This window comes from Magnolia sinica, chromosome 2 (assembly GCF_029962835.1).
Source record: "Magnolia sinica isolate HGM2019 chromosome 2, MsV1, whole genome shotgun sequence".
Lineage (NCBI taxonomy): Eukaryota > Viridiplantae > Streptophyta > Magnoliopsida > Magnoliales > Magnoliaceae > Magnolia > Magnolia sinica.
This window is the reverse complement of record NC_080574.1, coordinates 126,780,816-126,797,421: the sequence shown is the minus strand read 5'-3', so window position 1 is coordinate 126,797,421 and position 16,606 is coordinate 126,780,816. Positions and strand designations below refer to the sequence as shown.

General features: G+C 40.3%; 1 protein-coding gene across 3 annotated transcripts in view; it reads left to right on the top strand.

Moving 5' to 3' along the window:
• The window catches only part of LOC131237580 (uncharacterized), a 33,632-nt gene extending 18,730 nt beyond the window's left edge, over positions 1-14,902 (top strand). For 2 of the 3 annotated variants that reach the window (XM_058235425.1, XM_058235422.1), the window contains 5 exons: positions 9,857-9,940; positions 10,904-10,957; positions 13,927-14,007; positions 14,483-14,528; positions 14,654-14,902. In XM_058235425.1, the coding sequence (XP_058091408.1) occupies positions 9,857-9,940; positions 10,904-10,957; positions 13,927-14,007; positions 14,483-14,528; positions 14,654-14,721 (333 nt within the window). In that variant the 3' untranslated portion in view covers positions 14,722-14,902. The remainder of the gene's footprint in view (positions 1-9,856; positions 9,941-10,903; positions 10,958-13,926; positions 14,008-14,482; positions 14,529-14,653) is intronic. The other variant, XM_058235424.1, reaches the window with a different exon arrangement.
• The last annotated feature ends 1,704 nt before the right edge of the window (positions 14,903-16,606 follow it).

The following is a 16,606-nucleotide window of genomic DNA, read 5'->3' as shown; positions in this document are numbered from 1 at the left end:
AGGTCACTACAAAGGGCTCGTCACCAATCAATGTAGGCCGACAACAGCACGAATATAGTGTCCCATACCACCATAATCGGCTCACGAGTTTAGTTGCTCACTAGTCACTACGGGAGGCTCGTCACCCCAGCGTAGGCCGACACTCGACCACGGTGTCCCATACCACCATGTCCGGCTCATGAGTCTTAGCGGATCGTGTACCATGGTTATTAGGATTTCACTGGTAAGTTCGATACCCTAGATTCAAGCAGTAGCGTCCATACATGGTTAACATACATCGGACAATCGGGTTACTTGACGAACTCGACTAGCACGAGCGCACGTCGAATTGAGCGACATAGAGTGTGCAAACACTCCGCGTGGCCAAACCACTGCCGACAACTCTAATACGACTCGGGTTCGTCTAATACGTCTTACGTGGCGAAAGCAATCTCAACCACGATTCAAAGGGTCAATTACCGATTTCCTGGACTAAGGCATAGTCCCAAACACCTTACACAACTACAGATATTCATATGGAATGTAAAGCAGTAATGGATCAACAACTCAGATCATGGTACATACACATCTGAAGAATATCAACTTAACATAAATGTAAGCATATGAGATGCTTGAATTTAAATAACTTGGAATGTAACTGCATAAAGGAAAACATGCGCATCCATAGGAGTATTGAGAATCACTTCTCAACGCCCGCAACAAGTGTAATAAGTTACACTTAGATCATTCATGCATTTCTACAAACACTTAGCATACATGGAACAACATACATGACGCATGTTGAAATACATGCACTTAGACAATTCCTTTTACCAAGGAGTCGTCATACATGCATCTAGCATACATACATGACAAATAATCATGGCAAACACAAGTGCGTATTTTATACGTATACGGTACTTTATAAATACACTTAGAATACACAAATCTCAATATAGCATATGCATGTCAGGAAAGCAATGTAAACACAACATTTGGCATGTGAAATCTCATCCATAGCAAGAATAAATCATTAACTGGGATTGAAAGCCTTGAAAACCATAACCTATACACTTAAAGTCCGCACCTTAAGCAAAGAAAGAACCGCCGAGCTGATTTGGACGAGTTGTCTTCGTCAACGGCGCTAGAATACCCTAAAATAAGGATAGAAATGAGATACAACAACACCAAGTCTAATCTAAGCTCTAACACAGGTTAGGGTTGGGTTAACTTACCCCAAAGGAACTCAGAATCGTCAGAAGAACGATTCAAAGTGAAGGTTCGAAGATGAAGAAGAACAAGGAAGAATCAAGATGATTCACCAACTTATCTCTCTCACTCTCTCTCTCTTTTCCACTCTCTTTCCAAGCTAGGGTTAGAGAAAATTCGTATGAAAATGAGAGCTAGGGTTTAAGGACTATATATAGGCCTTAAAATGATGGAAATAACCCCAGGGTCAAGGTATACTTAGGTTATAACCAAAGCACACCTTTCTCGATCCAACGAAGCACTTCTGGTGGGCCTATAACCACGAAAGGTCGGACTTAAGCTCCTTGACCATGGATCTAGGTCAAGCAGAGATTTCATACCGACCGGCTCTTCAGATCAGCCGTGGCGGACCACACTCAATTCAACGGTCACGGAAACTCGATCAGGTCCACAAGCACTAGGATATGCCTGGGCCAACCATCCTGATCAGAGGGTGAAATTGGGTCAGAATCCAACGGTCAGAATGCTTAAAATCGTCGCGCAAGCGACACGACTCAGATTTCAATAAAAGCTTATTAAATTCCAACCGTTCTCACACTCTTCACTCCGAGCTCAAGCAAATCGACCCAGAACATCAGATCGACTTGATTTTCGAGGTGAAGATCAAGCCCAACTCGGTGACCGCAACAGCCTAAGATCATCGCCATCGGACTTTCGACGCGCGGTCCAGGTCCGATCCAGATCTTCCAAAAATTCCCCAGAACAACTGGATTTAGCGATGGATCCCAGATTTCAGAGTAACGTAGCGCTCACTAATCTACACGTTTAGAGCCATGCAGATACAATTTAAAGTGATTGATGCGGATTGCACAAGCAATCGAGTAAAGCGCTAATTACCCCAAAACAACTACTTAAGGAAAGATTAGCACAGAAATTCCAAGGTCGTTACAGTATGAGTGTGAAAAATTGAATCCCTGCGTCAATCATCACTTTCTACAATTTGGCTTAAGGCGCGGCTAATAATTGCAAGTTGAATAGTCTCAACTTGATCCCCGACTTGTGATTGGACATCTTCTCGAGTGTCGGAGTTTTCCTGAAGGGAGGCTTCAAGCCAATTGACACACGCATTGATCACGGTCAATTGAGTTGTCATGGTCCTATTGTGTGCTTCAATAGCCATCAGACGGTTGTTGATAGCGTTAAGGGCCTCATTAATCTGCTCTAGATTCATAGCGGGATGTAGACCAAAGCCACATCCAAAACGAGTGGGGGCATACACAAGATAACTCCAAAAGGGAAACTCTAGGTCCTGGGACAATGATAAAACTAACCTAAAGATCAAGCTGGACACACCAACCACAAAATTCAGCAAGCCACTATCCTCAAATATGATGTTTGAAAATTCAGCAGGGTAGTAATCTAAGGGTGCCAAACTGAAAATTCAGCAATGTGATACCCTGAGATTCCTATACTGAAAATTCAGCAATATGATACTAAAAAAAAAAAAAAAATCAGCAATATGATCCTATATGCAATGAATGTTCTACTAACCCTAGATGTGACTCTAACATAAATGCAACACAAAAATCCTACGCTAAACCTATGGTTTCTGATGCCAAATTTGATGCAAGACACATGATTTAATGTTAGCATGCAACGTGGAGATTATGAAAGAGTCTATAAAGTAATTCAATTAACAAAAGATGCTAATCTACCAATCAATTAAGAGTAAACAATATGAAATAAAATTTGATTTAATCTAAATCACATGCATACATGCTAGGAAATCACATAAATCAATTAAAACTAGAACCGATGGAAGGATAGAACTTTCAATTTAGCATAAGCACGTTCCACGCTCAAAGGACAGATTTGTAGGTTTTATGATTAGGGTTAGGAAGGAGAAAATCTAAAATTTGAAAAATTAGGGTTTTAAAAATTGGGAAAAATAGGAAATTGAAGATCTAGGGTTTAGAATGTTGTAATGGAAAGGAAAAGAGAAAGACAAGAGAAGAAGAAAAATACCTTTCGAAGAAAGAAGAATGATGTAAGACGAAGAATACCTTGGGGAATCCACCACCCAACAAGCTTTTACCCTTCCACAATTTAATTGGAAGGTAATGTTTAAAAAAAAAAAAAAAACCTTAGAAAACAATGAGGAAAATTTCTTCACACAAGAGAGCCTCTCTTTTTTTTTCTTCTCAAATCTCCGCTAGGGTTGGAACTCCACCCTCCCTGTGCTTTATAATTAAAAATTCGGAATTAAAATCCAGCAAAATTACAACTATGCTTGTCACTTAAGTGGCCCATCATCCAAAATAATAAAACTAAAATATATATTATCAATCTCAATCATCAAATAACTCCTAAAAATAACAAAAAACATAAACAAAGTAAGATCAGAGTCCAAGGGGCCCAGATCTAAAAGATCTGGTGGCCCAATGGCCTGATCGACAAGATCCAATGGTCGGATCGACATGAAATAGAAATCTTATGACTAAAATGATCTCCTAAGCAACCCACATGCATCATCCCAAAGTGGGGTCTTCAAAATGGCCTGACGGGCCCCATCCGAAACTCATCTCCCATCCATAAAGAAAGCCACGCCGATTTGGGTGGTCATCTCCATCTTTGGTACATTCGAGTAGGTTCTCTGATATCCTCATCAGAACCACAGCAGGGTCCTTATCCACATCGCACCTCATCATATATTCATCGAACTTGGCGATGTATTCCGTCACCATCATGGATCCTTGGCGCAAAATATGTCATGGATCCAACAGTCTCTACCTGTAAGAAACGAGAACATATTTCTCTCGTAACAACTCTTTCATCTCAATCCAAAAGAGAACCGGCCCCTCTGCAGATCGCTCACGGCGATGCTCCACATTCCCACAATATAGTTTTGTTTGGCCCACCAATTTCATCTTGGCGAACCTAACTCGCCGTAGGTCTGGCAGATCATGCCACTCAAAGAAGTGGTCCATGTCTGCTAACCAGTTAAAAAAAAACTTTGGGGTCCAATCTCCCATCAAAACTGGGGGCGTCAACCTTGATGCCCTTCATGACCTTAGTAACAGGGTCCTCGTGCTCATGATATCTTTGGGGGTGCCGACAACGCACCTCATCATGGCTCTCCCATTGGGTGAGAAGAACATGATCACGATTGTGTATGAGTGGTAATGGATACACCCCATTGTGTCGTTGCCAGGCCCACGGGCCTTGTCTAAGCTCAAACCATCCCTAGGCGGATCAGGGCCTACAACTTGGGACTGATCGACATCCCCAGTGTCAGGGATCACCTAGGCTCCACCTATATTGGTGGTTGGAATATCAGCCTCTAGACGCACAATTCTCTCCTCTATACGCATAAACCTACCATCCTGATGAGTAAACTGCTACGCGATATTATCCCTCAAGGTTCGAAACTGTTGATCCGTTCTCTTAGTTAGGCCCTCCATGGCCTTGGTAAATTGATCGGAGTCCATGGTGTAATGGAGACTGAACCCACGACCAGTGCACTTGGGCATACACTAGGAATGACAAGTGAATGGCCCTAGATCTATGTGCCAGAAAGGGGTAAAAACGATGATACGAATGCAATACAACTACGACATATGACCTAGATCTATATGGGCACTCAACAAAACCTAGGAAAAAGGGTTAGCTAAACTCAACAAAATATGCCCCCTACGCAGAGCGGTCACCCGAAACCTAAACGATTTTTAAATTTTGGGTAAAGGGTTTCTGTAGAAAATTTTTACTACAAAGACGGATTGACAATAAACTGACCTACGCTAAAATTGAGATCTAATACCAAATTTGATGCAGGGACATGTGATGACCTAACCCTAGATGCATGTATAATCAGTTTAAAGAATATTCAAATAAATACACTAATTAATTAACCATTTCCAATCAAAAGGATTGAGTAAATCTTAACACAAAGATGAGGTTATTCCGTCAGGATCATGCCCCTCAGCATAAGATCATGTAAACAGTAAAAAAAGGGATGACCTCGAGATATGAGGATATCCCAGATCTAGCACAAGTCAGTCCACGATTAAACTTGGATCTGATTCTACTAACTAATCATCACTCTTTTCCGTTCGAACTAGAAAGAGGATATCCAAAGAGGAACGAAAGGGGTGAAGGATGAGGGGTTCGAGATGAAGGAGGTATAGGTCCTTTTGTCATTAAAAGAAAAGAATGAGGATGATTCTTACATTTTCCTGCACTTCAAAGATCTTAGAAATAGGGAAACCTGAAATCGGGGTGGAATCCTCAACACCCAAGGGTCAATCCTGAAACCCTAATCTCTTGAATAAAGAGGAAGAAAAGAGACAAATTTCTATTCATTCAATAATAATGAAAATAGGGTTTCTCACAATGTATATATAAGCTATGGAAAAAGTAAAAGTGCACTAAAGCCCCTGTAAACAAGAAAATAACAAAAAAAAAAAAGACGAAAAGTAAAGAAAGTGCAATAAAGCCCTTGAAATAAGGAAAAGAACCAAAAAAAAAAGCCTAAAACTAAAATACCCGTGTGGTAGGGTGTGAAATTCGACCCATGAATCTATGGTCAGGGTTGCAGTCATGCCACTCCTGCACTTGTAGCGCGTCAGAAAATGGGTTCGATGGACCCAATATCCATCCACATCAACTCCTCCACTCCGGTACTCTGTCGGCGATACCTCTTTTGGTACACTCTAAATGGTGCACCACTGATGTCCACATCAATATGAGGCTATATAAGGCATATGTATGAGATATATGGGAATGCCATGATATTTTTGTTTGAATAAAGTAGTGTTTTAAATAGTGTGTAGCGTATAGCATGACGCTTAGCCCTCTATAGCATGTAGCGTAAGCTACATAGCATATAGCATAAGCTGTCAAACAACCATTCACTCTAAAAGCTTAAGCTGTCAGAGTGTGGTGTATCAATGTATATCAAGGGACTTTATTACTCCAACACCCCCCCACACGTGCGAGGTGGGAACTCCGCACGGGAACATACTGAAAAAAGTGGAGGGACACTCTCACCATAAATAGACCGGGCTTGATTTCCTGGTCCCTAGGCCGGACCTGATTTTTCCTGATCCCCCGTGGGAGAATAATATATTAGCGAGGCATATTTGCTGCTCTCGAGATTCGAACATAGGACCTTCCGCTCTGATACCATGTCAAACAACCATTCACTCTAAAAGCTTAAGCTGTCAGAGTGTGGTGTATCAATGTATATCAAGGGACTTTATCACTCCAACATAAGCTACACTATCCTTAATATTTTTTTAATTAAAATAATAGAAAATATGATAAAATTTACAAAATGCATAATTTTTATGAGTTCTTGACTACGAATCTGGATCATCAACTACTTATTTCCATGCAAAATCTCTCTCTTTGCCTTTAGACATCCTTAAGTGTGACCTCTTTTTTTCATTTATTGAAACATCACAAATTCATGATATATACCACAATTTGGATTGTTTAGATTGATGTAAGTGCTCTATCCACGATATGGACCACAATTTGGATGGTCCGAATTAGTTTAATGTAGTGCCACATGTCATAGGTATTAAGTCATCACCATTTTAATATAGGTGTTAAATTAACATAGAAAAAACTCTTTAAAAAATGATATTTCAGATAGCTATCTACGCTACGCTACATGCCATGTAGCTTACGCTACCAGGGAGTTATGCTACTTGTGTACGCTATGTAAAGTTTTTGCCACGCTACGCTACATAGCGTGCGCTACAGCGCTTCTGAAAACACTGGAGTAAAGTTGCCTTTTTTGCTTCCCGAGATGGGATACAAGCCTAGGAGAGAGATTCTTCTAGAACTAGTGGTGAGATGCCTCTAGTAACCCTTTGGGAGTGATTCCCTTGGGTCTTGTGTGGTGTGACTCCACATTTTTATCATTTTTAATTTATTTTCTATTATTTTATGTGAGAAATTTTTAATTTTATGGCGGCAAGTGGAGGATTGGATCCTCTGCAATGAGTGTATTAAATCTAATCAATTTCAGTTTGATTCTTCAATTCTGCTACATATATTGCAAGCACTTTTTTTTTTTTTTTAAAACACACACACACTTACGCCGTAGTGGGATTTCACCACCTATGGGTACTCAAACCCTTGATCAGGTGTTGAAACTCCTGAGAGTCTACCACCCGAGCAAGAGTAAGGACCCATATATTGCAAGCAGTTGATGCTCATGATAATGGATCTGATAGTGCTTCCTAGATTTTCTATATTGCACCAAATTGTTTGCATAAAAATAAGAGGAACAAGTAGCGAGGCTTGGGCCATGTCAGGGTCCGCCATAGCTCGTTTGGGGTTCAAACTGGAATGTTATGAACCCAACACTGCACTAGTCTAGAGACATCTCCCTCCTTTGCGACAATTTTCTACGAAACAAGTACAAAAAGCTGTAAATTTTATTTATCATAATCCAAGCATAGTTTCAGAAATCCCATAGGGCCTATTTGTAGGCTAAACATAAGAAAGAAGCCCTGCTAATAAACAAAAGACAAAATTACTCTCCTTGCTTAGCCTTACTTCAGATATTACATAGGTTAAGCTAAATAAAGAAAAGAAAACATAAACAAAAAGTAATCCAATTAAAAACCTAAAGCTAATATGCGTGTAACATGGAGTCCCGCATGTCTAATTAAGTGGGCCCCCCATGTGCGATCAAAATGATCCCATGCTTGATCTCTTGTGTGCTTTTCGATTGACAAGACTGATCAAATCAGGCTGGCATTCATTTCAGGTCAGAAATTTATGCCCAAACATGGGCATGTGCATGGATAAGGTCTGGCCCAGCCCATGGGGTTTGGTCTGCTCTCAACAGAAAATTGTTGCAAATCTGCATTCTGGTCTAGCCTGTTTACTTTTCGAGCTTGAAAATGAGGGCCACGCACTGTCCTAGGCCAGAATGCGAGCCTAGAAATGAGACAGATGCCTGGCCCATGGTATGCTGAACCTGGAAGTCCAAGGAGTTAGCTCAAGCTATTGACGGCCTTATGAAAAAGGGAACTGTGCATGTGTTAAGGCCTTTTCAGTTTCTAACGTTTAGATGGAAAGGCAAAAAACACCATGAGATGGTAATTTGTGCTGGTTTCATCCTCCGTGCCAAAGTTGGAGCCCAAAGGATTGGAGTGACCCATCCCCATTGTTATGTATAATCCAAATCTAGAGGTTTCCCAGCCCCCACATGCAGCTCTACACATGGCTATATGAGCTAACTGGCACGTGTATATGATATCCTAGCCATGTATCAGGATGGACCCACTGTGTAGATCCTCTGGCAAAGAACTCAGGCCTGTCAACCATCGGACAGAGGTGCATGTGAGGCTATCAAAACCTCCTAAAAATCCATGATGAATTTCATGGTCTTCATATGTGAGCTACTTAGAAGCTTGTTAAGAAGCCTTATATCTTGTACTTTATGATGTAACACTCAACTGCTAAACTAGATCAAAATGGGACGTGTGTATTCTTCAGGATAGACCCTTCACGCATACTCCACTCTCTGTGTGTATTCCTCCCGATAGGTCCTTCATGCATACTCCACTCTCTATGTTCTTGCTTCAGTGTTGTGAAGTCATCCTCAACTACTTATTTTTTGTCATATTGTCTCTGAATTAATTGCACTTTTATGTGAGGACTTGCAGTTGGCATCAAGGATAGAGTAGGCAGCCACTATGGTAATGGTTACCATTCTCTTTTTGGCAATCGGGAATGGATGGAGGGTTCTCAACTATATGAGAATCATAAGATAAAAATCATTCTTGGGTTTCTTAGTGTCTTATAAATAAAATAAAAGAGAAATATTTGTTGAGAAAAACTTCTTTGATGTTGGTGCACAATCTTTGGGCTCCTGGCCTCAAAGATCGAATCCCTCTCCTCCCCTTTCTCAATGGCCTAATTGCTAACCTTTCTTTCAAAGGCCATGACATCCTCCAAACCCTGTTTTATAAGGTAATCTTGATGCTAAAGGCTTGCATCGTTCTTGAAAGTCAAGATTAAGCATATGTCAGTTTTAAACCAAGACTGTCTTATAGTTTAATAGTGCTAGATTCCTGTGCTAATTTTTGCACCATTTAAAATGGGTGGTGACTGGCGACTCTTCAAACATACATACACATGGCATAGTTGTGTGGCAATCCCGTCCGGCCAAATCACTAACCCAACTGTTGATGGAGCATTACCAAATACTTGCACTGAGAAGATAATAGTAACCATCTGATTTTTCATTTCATGTTTGGATCACTCACTATTTTACTTTTACCCATCCATTTGATAGCCATTAACTTGATGGTTAGGATTGCTTGGTCACTGTGATTTTAGATATATGCTCCATCCACAATGGGACCCACATTTTGGATAGTCTGGATAGCTTTACATCAGTGCCACATGTGAGGAGGATGGGTCACCACCATTTTTTTAAATGGTGCAAAACTAACATAGAAGTCTACCCACGGTTTAATATTCATCTACTTGAATTTGAATATTGTGAGTGTAATGAATTAAAATTGGTCAATGGCGTATCCTTCAGTTGCTTAGAAATATAGTTTTTGTGTGACATTTCTTCATTCACGGGTTTGCTATTGGTAATTTAACTATATTGCATATCTTTTTTGTGTGCACTCATTAGGTCAGAAATGATGTTATAAGATTTCGATATGGAGATGAACAACATTTGGACGAGGCCTTAAAACGGATATTCCAATATGGTCAGGTACATTTCCTAAATTCACCTTCCAAAACTCAACTTCTGTTTCTGGATGGCATCTATGGAACTCTTGAACATCCAGCAGTCTGTTTAGTGACACAATGGGTTGTGAAATCTGCAGAACGAAATTATCTTATATCTTCTTTTCCATTCATTTATTGTTACTGCTATTTCCATTGTTGGTTCAAATTATATCAGTAACTGGTGTGCATTTATTCATATCTGGAGCAATTTATTCATCAAAATATTGTTACGCACACAAACACATGTTTCATTGAGATTACTGAATGCATGGATTTGAAATTTTCTCCAGCATGATACTTGAGCAGGTCTAAATAATTGAAACCTAGAGATTGAGTGTAGTGGCAATGAAGGTTTTCCTAGCACTTACCGTCTACTTGGTTGTCCCGCTACCATCTGCCTACTGCCATTTTACAAGCCCGGTGCTTCTTTATTACTTTCTTACTCAACATCTCTTATTTATTCACACTTTCTTATTCTAATTTCTAAAGCCCCCTTTCTAGCATATGAAGCAATCAGATCTGATATTTTTGGCCAGGTCTTGTCTTTCACCTTCATCTTTGTCTAAAAACTAGGATTAAACTTGTAACTCGCCCAGAGGCCTGGATGAGTCAACTCAGCAAGGCTTTTCATTGACTTGGCTGAGTTGGACGAGTTAAAAAAAACTTTACGAGTAACTTTGAAAAAAGAAATTAAAGCAAAACTATGGGAATATTACATATGATTCCACTTAGTCCTCCATTAAGAATATTATTTCCTATGATTCCATGTTGTTACATTACCAAGCAAACATTGTTGTATATATGTTACCTTGTGAAGTGCTGAAAAAGAATAACATTGTTGTTTTAAATGTCTGAATTAATTGTGACATGCAGGATCTTTTGATTTAAAAATAATCTCATGTGCTTTCCAGCTGTGACATTGATTTCTTTCCACTTCATGATTTAGGGTGGAGGAATTCCACGGAGAAGTGCACCTATTCTGAAAATGATCCGTGAGGAAGTATGCTTCTAGACTTGATCTTTTCCTTTTATTAACTGCATTTGTTATGGTCCACGGAGAAGTGCCCTTATTCTACTTCAATGCTTGATCGGGCAGCAATGCTCTGCTTTTTACTCTTCTACATAACATACACAACCAAATTTCCTCCCACTAATGCACAATACCCGTAGTAGACCTCCTATCAGTCGAAAGCCTACCTAATCTGCATGAGAATACCCTAACTTGGAAGATGATATTTTCATTTATACAAAGTTCTTTGCCCTAGTGCTCTTTTAAAATATTGCAAAAACCTAACAACTTCATCCATGTGAGGCACCCTAAGAGAACTCACAAAACGTGATATATCTGGCCTGGTGATTGTTAGGTAAATAAGTTTTTCTATCAATCTTCTATACCTTCCTGGGTCTTCAACCACGTGTCCTAGATCACTAACTAGTTTATGATTTGGATCCGTTGGTATATCTATTGGCTTGGTACCAAAAAGGCATGTTTTTATGAGCAAATAGATCTGACAATTTCTAACCCAAGGAAATATCAAAGATGGCCCAAATCTTTTATTAGGAAGTGACGTTAATGATACTAAAGATACCCAAATCCTTTACTATCACTCCATGTAACCGCAATGTTATCTACGTATACAACCAATACAATCATACTAGAGACGCAGGCGCCTCTTTGTATAAAGACAGTGATCAACATGACTTTGAACAAAATCGTAAGCTAATGCGACCTTACTAAATTTATCAAATCATGCATGCAATGATTATTTCAAGTTTCAACCCATAAATCGTCTTGTAAACCTTATCTAACTCTCCCTAAGCAACAAACTTTGGTGGTTGCTTCATATAGACTTTTGTGAAGTTAACATAAAGAAAGACATTTTTAACATCAATTTTATGAACAACAACAGAAAGAATGACACAAATGACTGGATAAAATGTCTCCATGTAGTCAATCTCAAAAATCTGAATGTATCCCCTAGCAACTAAGCGAACCTTCAACTGTTCAACTATGCCACCAGGTTGAAATTTAATGGTATAAACCCACCAATAATCAACAAAACATTTTCCAGTGGTAAGACTAGTTAGCGTCTAAGTGTCCTTTTGATGAAGTGCAGCCATTTATTCTTCTATAACCTACTTTCACTCTTTATGCAACAAAGCTTCCCAGTATGATTTGGGAACAGAATGAGATGGCAAAGATAAGGCAACACTAAAAAGAAACAAATTTAAATATAGGATGTCAGTACACGCAGGCTTACGTTTCCTCAGAACAATAGCGATATCATAATCAGGTGATATAAATGGAGTGACTGGATCAACAAGCTCGGAAGAAGATATGGTGGGTGGCACATCATGATTGGTGGCACTATCTCCCCGTTTTCAACATGAGTAGACTTTGAGTGTAGGCACAACAATAAGAATGGATGAACCAGTGGAAGGAGGCAATTCGATGGTGTCTTCTTCAACCAAAATAGGCACAGGTACTGATGGTGAAGCTTCCAAGTCAAGAGATCTATTGTTATTTGATAATATTGGAATGGAATTATAGAATGTAACATAAACACAAATATATTATGATGTAGGACAATTAACCACTTGCTCTAAAAGCTCGAACTATTAGAGTATGGCGAATTAATCCCTTTATCTCATAGCCCAGGCCCCACATCCCATGGGTTAGGACCTCGGCCAAACCCCCTTTGTGGGCCCCAAATCACATGGGCCGCTCACCCCGAGTGTGTCCCCGCATCCCACGGGCTACCCCACTCGAGCCCGGTGTGAAATGCGCATTAATCACCCCTGGTAAGGAGTTTCGAACACGAGACCTCCCCCATGGGCCCCAAATCGCATGGGTCACCCACCCCAAGTGTGCCCCTGCAACCAACAGGCGACCCCACTCGAGCCCAGTGTGAAAATGCCCCTACATTAATCACCCCCGGTGAGGAGTCTCGAACACGAGACCTCCTGCTCTGATACCAATTTGATGTAGGACAATTAGCCACTTGCTGTAAAAGGTCGAACTATTAGAGTATGGCAAATTAATCCCTTTATCTCATTGCCCAGGCCCCACATCCCATGGGTTAGGATCTCGGCCGAACCCCCTTCGTGGGCCTCAAATCACATGGGCCGCCCACTCCGAGTGTGTCCCCACATCCCACGGGCTACCCCACTCAAGCCCGGTGTGAAATGTGCATTAATCACCCCCGCTGAGGAGTCTCGAACACGAGATCTCTCCCATGGGCCCCAAATCTCATGGGTCACCCACCCTAAGTGTGTCCCCGCATCCCACGGGCTACCCCACTCGAGCCCAGTGTGAAAATGCCCCTGCATTATATTATCTTCAAAGACAATAATTGCAACACATGTAACCCCTTTTCATTTTAGGATACTTAAGAAAAATGCATTTAACTGCTTTAGGAACTAATTTGCCGTAGCCCGACTCCAACTGCTGAACAAAAGCATACGCACCTAAAAACCTTGGGGGCAGTGAAAGCAATGGAACGCCTCGGAAACCAAACTGCATGAGGCAACTGACTCATTAGGATAATAGATGTCATTTGATTAGATAGCATGCTGCCAAAACTACATCACTTCAAAAACTTTTTGGAACATTCATATGAATCAACAAGGCACATGTCACCTCAAGCAAATGACTTTTGGCTCAGGCCGCAAGAGAAATACTTTGTGGTTTTTGGGATTTATACTCATCATCATCAAAGCCTTATCCCAAGTAATTGGGGGTCAGCTACACAAATCCTATTACTCTATTTCCACTCTAACAAAATCATGAAACAATAGTCCAAAATTGCAAATTATTTTTCTCATGTCCTAAAATGGCCATGAGCTCCTCAACGTAAGGTGATTACAATTTGGTCACATCCAAAGTGATAGTTAAGTTTTTTTAACCTATTAATCTTGTTATGAGTGTCCAATATTGGCCTTCTTATGGTTTGAGTTATTGCCTTATAGGTCACTGAACAAGGAAAGTACTGCTTAGTCCTTGTGTTTGAGGCAAAAGCATTGCAGTTATCAGATTTTGAACAAAGACAGGTAAATAATCATTTGTGGACTTTCAGGAATCGATTCAATTCATTCTCTTATTTTGAGTGTTTGAACACACCAACCTTGCTATGCTTGTCTACTCTAAACCTCAATGTTACACTTATCTTCTCAATATTTTCTAGTGTGCTTTGGCTACTCATTGGAGTCGGACCATGACCATACTCTGCCACACATGCGGTTGTGTGATGTGCGTGAGAGATCTGGGCATTCATCAGGTGGGCCCCACCATATAAGTGCCATGAGGCCATTGGTCATTTTTCTTAACCATCCATCTTCTTCATACATGTGGCAAACTTGATGATTGGAATGGCCTGACCCATGGGCCCACCCAGATCTCACATGTTTGGAGAGAGGACTCTCATAGCCATATAGAGAATTTGGCCACCAAGCTAGGTGCTCAACCCTTGAGCTGAATTTTCAACTTGTATTAATCTTCCCATGTCTTAATGTTGGCATGCATCAGGCGAAGTTTGCTTCGTTCTTTGGACCTGGAATCACTGCAGAAATTGGTGAGTTTCTACAGCATCGGTTCAAGTACAGATACATTTTGGTTGGAATAGCAATGTGTATATCTAAACTTTTTACTGTCTTTGAATTTTAGGCCCAAATAACGATTTTGAATCTATGGGTGCAGCAAAAGGCGAGAACAGTCTCTATGAAGTCCGTCTTATCTCCAACACAACCTCACAGCCAAGTGTATGATACCACCATATCGTACTACACATGATTAATTTCTTCATCATTTGACTACTGGCCTGCTGCTCACGACAGTATCCCCTCTGTAAAATTCATATGTATAATATGCAAAATCAAATGGAGAGCCAATGAATGGACTTCAAAGCTGAGTATTGAAAAGGTATAATGATGGTGACCTTTCTTGTTAGTGAGCCAGAACATTGCCTGTCTTTATGTTAAGGAGTGATTAGATGACACATGACACACATCTTTGCAGAATACACGGGTTTCCTATTATGACAAGTGGCCCTTGATTTGATAATCCAGACCATTGATCTATTGCAGCCCAACATCAGCAGCTAGTTCCCCAAAAAATCTCCTGACTGGAAGATCCCAGCAACCAAGCTTGAAAATTTTCTCAATGTCTTTCGATCTGGAAGGATAGATCGAAAGGTTAAGACAATCCTATTGAGGAGACTTTGGCAGCATAGTTCACTATGGTAGCTGCAAGGAGGTCTGGATTGCCAAACCATGGGCCCCGGGTGTTAGTGTTGAGAACTTGCACAAACTGTGGAAAGATGCCGGTTGTGTCATATATTCCTCCATGCATTATAGGTATGTTTGGATAGACAGAATCCTCAGGGAAGAGAAGTTTTCCCTTGATGTGACATTTCTGCTATTTTGATTGCTCAGTAGCCTTACTTTTTGCCTGTTCACACCATGGATTCCCTGTATCTAAACATGCCCTAAGCGAAAATAACACATGCATGTTGGTATATTCATAAAATTGTTTGATTAGTTTGATCTAATTATTATAATTGATATATATATATATATATATATATATATATATATATAAAACTATTGCCATTCTCTAAGAATTTAATCGGTGGAATAAAATCACATTATAAGCAAGGTTTTTATGCGCAGATGAGTCCTGTGCAGCTTGTTCAAGTTGATTCAGACTGGTTGGACCTGATCTGGTTGCAAATCGATTGAAAATTGGAGAGTCACCCTAACTCTCGGCTGAGTCACATATGGACTTGGGGCCGAACGAGTTGGTCCAAGTAACCAAGTCTTAAACCATTCTATTAGCCCTCATGGCCACAACCTTGAGTTTACTCACATCGTCATCTTTGTCATCCTCTAACCCTTTATCCCACACTTACTTGGGGTTTGCTGCATGAATCATGTTCCATCATTCCATTCACACCAGCTAACCAAAAAAAAAAAAATCAAATATTGAGGAAAAAATATACTCCAAAAATCAGAAGATTTATACTTTGAAAGCATTGATTCTAGTTATGGATTAAGACATGTTTCCTAGTATATTTTCCATTTTGAAAAAGTTAGGGTTGTCCAAGGGGTGTGGGTCAGGTAATGGCACAACTGTCTTGTGACCTGACTAAAAGTGCTATGTGCAAGCAGCATTAGGGTTTAGGCAGACCATTAGCAGTTTTTGAAAGGCAACTTTCTTCCTCATTGCACATGAAGTTCGTTTGTTGTGAAGCCCACTATTGGGTTACTGATCAAGTGATTTATCTAATGGGGAAGGATGGACCATGCCACTAAAATATCTGTAATTGGAAAATGCTAACCATCCAATCTTTAGCCTTGTTTCCATTGATTGTAGATTTTGGTGTACTTCTTAATCATCTGTTTGCATGCAAAGGTAAGATTCTTTAGCCATGGTCAATCTCTGATGTGAGCCACAACCTCAATGATTGGATCACCAAACTTTGAGTTCTTTGGGCATGGTCAATCTCTGATGTGAGCCACGATCTCAATGATTGGATCACCAAACTATGGGCCCCCACATGGAAACTCCATGCACACTAGGGAAGTTCCTTCTCCCACATCGCCTTATCCTACATGACCTAATTCTATCTTCCTCAGTCTGCCACTCATTCAT